Raw genomic sequence first — 3,381 nt, 5'->3', positions numbered from 1 at the left:
AAAAGATGATAAATTAAACTATGAATTGAATAGTAAACCTAGTGGTGCATGAGAGAATAATTAATCATTTTCTTCTTTGAAACATTGTTATATTTAAATATTATATTTTGGATGGAGAAATAAAAAGTAAAGGAAGAAGAGCAAACGTGTTGTAGAGGCGCGTTGGACAAGATACCTTTTGAATTATTGGATATTAAATCAGTTAAAATCATAGATAATCACTTTCCAGTCATTATTATTATTATTTTTTTTTTCCCAACTCGACGACTAAGGCAAGAATATAATATAGGGATTTATATTGATTATAAACGAATTAGAACGATATTGTTTTAAAATCCAAGTATATATTTATAGAGATAGAATGAATCAAATAAATCTACATATAATCTAATCCAGCGATGCAATAATTACTCAATGCAAAGTGTCAACAGCTTAAAAGGATATCAGAAGATCTCTCCGATTCCTTAGCAGTTTTTCGCATCAGAGATATCAAGAATCAAAATTTGTTTTTAGGAAGCAAATTGTTCTTCATTTCTTGAGTCAAATCATACAGGCAAAAGGGATGGGAAGTAATTACTTCGGTGAGCCGAACCTTGGAAATGAAAGAGGATCATCTTCATCTAGAAAAGGCAAAAAAAGCAATTCAGACAAGCCTAAACAACCTCAAAGAGGGCTTGGTGTTGCTCAGCTTGAAAAGATTAGATTGCACAGTCAAATGGGCTGCACCTACCTTCCTTCTTCTGTTCATACCCCTTATGCCCCAAATTTTAGCCAGGTATGCAGTAATTTTTCGTTTTGTTAGAATTCTCCAATGAAACGATCAAAGCATAAATCTGAAATCAATCATATTTATTGATCATTTGTGAGTTTTTTCTAATTTTTTCCAGTTTTATTGTGTGTTGACATTACTGCAGGAGGATACGAGACTTCCAACAGGCTATTCGTCTTCATCTTCGTCCCTCCCATATTCAACATCAGTAATATCTTCCCCTTATGGATTTTCGGGCTCCCATAACTTCACGGTATGTGGAACTTCAAACAGAAATACTTTCTTACACAATCTTATTACTAATTGCTTGTGATAATTACAATTAGGTTTGTAAATATAATTCTAATAGAGGGTACTTAATTATTGTTCTATGTCGTACTTAATTTGCTATGATCGTCTCTTCCTCATTTTTCCTTCAAAATTTGAGATTTCAGTTTATATAAAAATCTGATCCCGCATAATTAGGGAATGATTATAAACCCTAGATAAGAGTGGAAATCTTATCCTTGATGATCTCAAGATAGGGGTATACTATTTTCTGATTCTTTTCTTTTCTTTTCCTTTTATGTTCTCAGTGCCCCTTAACTTGGAAATTTGGAAGACCTGTGCTGCTGTTCATTTTGTTCTAACAAATTAATGTGGCAAAAGCATTACCTTGTCAAAATTGAAAATTGGGATAAATTTATAGCAATTATGAAATAACATAAACATTGCTATGTTTGCGCTTATTCATTCACTATATTTTGATGAACGACTTGTGAACATGTCTGTGTTCATTATAGATGGGATTGCCAGATTCAGAAAGGGCAAAAATTAGATATGAAGATTCCCAACCGAGCAGTGCGGCAAGGTATGTACTTTTTGCAAGATTTCATGTATGAAACATTCATTTCTGTTCTAATTTGGAAACTTAAAAATTTTCATCTCAATTTGGGATTCAAATCAGATCGCATCCTGGCATTGCAATGTCAGGTACCCAACATTTTTCGCAGCCCAGCACCACAAAGCACTTCTTCAACCCAGAGGTACTTTACAACATTTTCGGGATTGAAAAACACTCAATTTATAGCATTTCCTGGCTTTGGCAGAACATAATCATGAAAATGCTCACGTCCTAATAATGACAATTTTCATTGCCATTTGTTTTGCAGGAATCGCTGAATAGGAAGAAAGGCAGGAGTGATTCAATGGGCTCAAGTAGTCAGAATTCTGAAACAAGTGACTCCCAAGATATAGATTTGGAGCTCAGATTATAAATCTAAAACGACGAATTATGAAACCTGAGTCAACTTACATGCAAGTTTAAGAATTTTGATGCACTTGTCTTGTAAATTCCACTGGAAAGATTGGCACTGCAGTGGAAGTTATTTTGATAATATTCTGCTGATAAAATTAAATTTTATCAGGTACATTCTACGGCTTCTCTATTGCAGGATGACTATGTGAGTATTCTCAATTCCGTTCCTGTTACATATGCATTCAAGAACGAGCTTGGATCAATTATTTAAGCATAATTGGATTTTACGTGTTTTCATCATCTTACCATCATTTTTCAGAATTGTATGAACTTTATTAGAGAAGCCCATAAAGGTCATAGCTGGATTACACAGGTAATATTTGGATTAGTTATATAAGCATTGGAAAATTTTTATAAAATAATACAGAATACCATAAGCCTCAAATAGCCGTGCCAAAGGTGTATACACAAAGCCTCAAATACATTCTGTACGAGATAAGTTACTATGGAATTGCTTGTTTATTTCTCCAATGATCATCGACAAGTCTTAGTGAAGGACAATCAAGCTTTCCTTGATCTTTTTAAATATGTTTTAGACTCTGTGTCAAAAATATTCTATGACGACTTTAAGTTATCGTTGAAACCTTAAATCTTTGTAGGATTGCTATCATCATAATGCCAATCAAGCTTTCCTTGATCTTTTTAAATATGTTTTAGACTCTGTGTGAAAAATATTCTATGACGACTTTAAGTTATCTTTGAAACCTTAAACTTTTGTAGGATTGCTATCATCATAATGCCACGTGATAATTGTTGTGGTAATCTTACATCAACACCCTAGTCGAATGGACCGTGTCAAACCACAAAGGTCCATGCATCATAAGATAGAAAGATTCCTCATATATAACTATACATTCACATGCATACAATGCATAACTGTGATTCACAAGAAATAAAATGTTTGCTCACTATTGTTTTGTTAACTATGCAAAAGACTCGGACATCGAGAAAATCAACCAAAAAGTTACCGTTAAAATAAGTTAACTTGCTTATTTCTATTTTTTTCAATTTAAAATTTATTTATTTTAAAAATTATTTTTAACTTGTAACTGTTTCTTGAAGGAAAACTTTTACGCTTAGAGAAAACATGCTGTTGTTCAATGTCATAATAAAGTACAAATATATTATATTATAATAGCTAGGTACAAGTAAAAGATGGAAGCAAGAGATTATGTTGATTACAATTGATTCAATATTCTTTTAAATATTGATTCGATTCAAACTATAGTGAGATAAACAAAGTTTAAAATATGGCATAATATCTAAATAGATTGTGGGCACATGTAAAGACTACAATTTAAATATATATATATAT

The 3,381-nt window shown here is 32.1% G+C and overlaps 1 protein-coding gene across 2 annotated transcripts; it reads left to right on the top strand.

Moving 5' to 3' along the window:
* Positions 1 to 315: 315 nt before the first annotated feature.
* On the top strand, positions 316 to 2,306 carry LOC111377191 (protein SPEAR3-like). 2 transcript variants are annotated; one of them, XM_023000254.1, is made up of 6 exons: positions 316 to 775; positions 915 to 1,022; positions 1,552 to 1,619; positions 1,716 to 1,794; positions 1,921 to 2,065; positions 2,176 to 2,306. In XM_023000254.1, exons 1-5 carry the CDS (start codon positions 563 to 565, stop codon positions 2,023 to 2,025), a joined length of 573 nt encoding a protein of 190 aa, XP_022856022.1. In that variant the 5' UTR covers positions 316 to 562; the 3' UTR covers positions 2,026 to 2,065; positions 2,176 to 2,306. The 2 variants fall into 2 exon arrangements, with proteins under 2 accessions (XP_022856022.1, XP_022856021.1); XM_023000253.1 differs by having other exon boundaries at positions 317 to 775; positions 1,921 to 2,306.
* Positions 2,307 to 3,381: the final 1,075 nt, after the last annotated feature.

Source organism: Olea europaea, unplaced genomic scaffold (genome assembly GCF_002742605.1).
Source record: "Olea europaea var. sylvestris unplaced genomic scaffold, O_europaea_v1 scaffold1619, whole genome shotgun sequence".
In the NCBI taxonomy this organism is placed as follows: domain Eukaryota; kingdom Viridiplantae; phylum Streptophyta; class Magnoliopsida; order Lamiales; family Oleaceae; genus Olea; species Olea europaea.
This window is presented reverse-complemented; position numbering and strand designations above follow the sequence as displayed.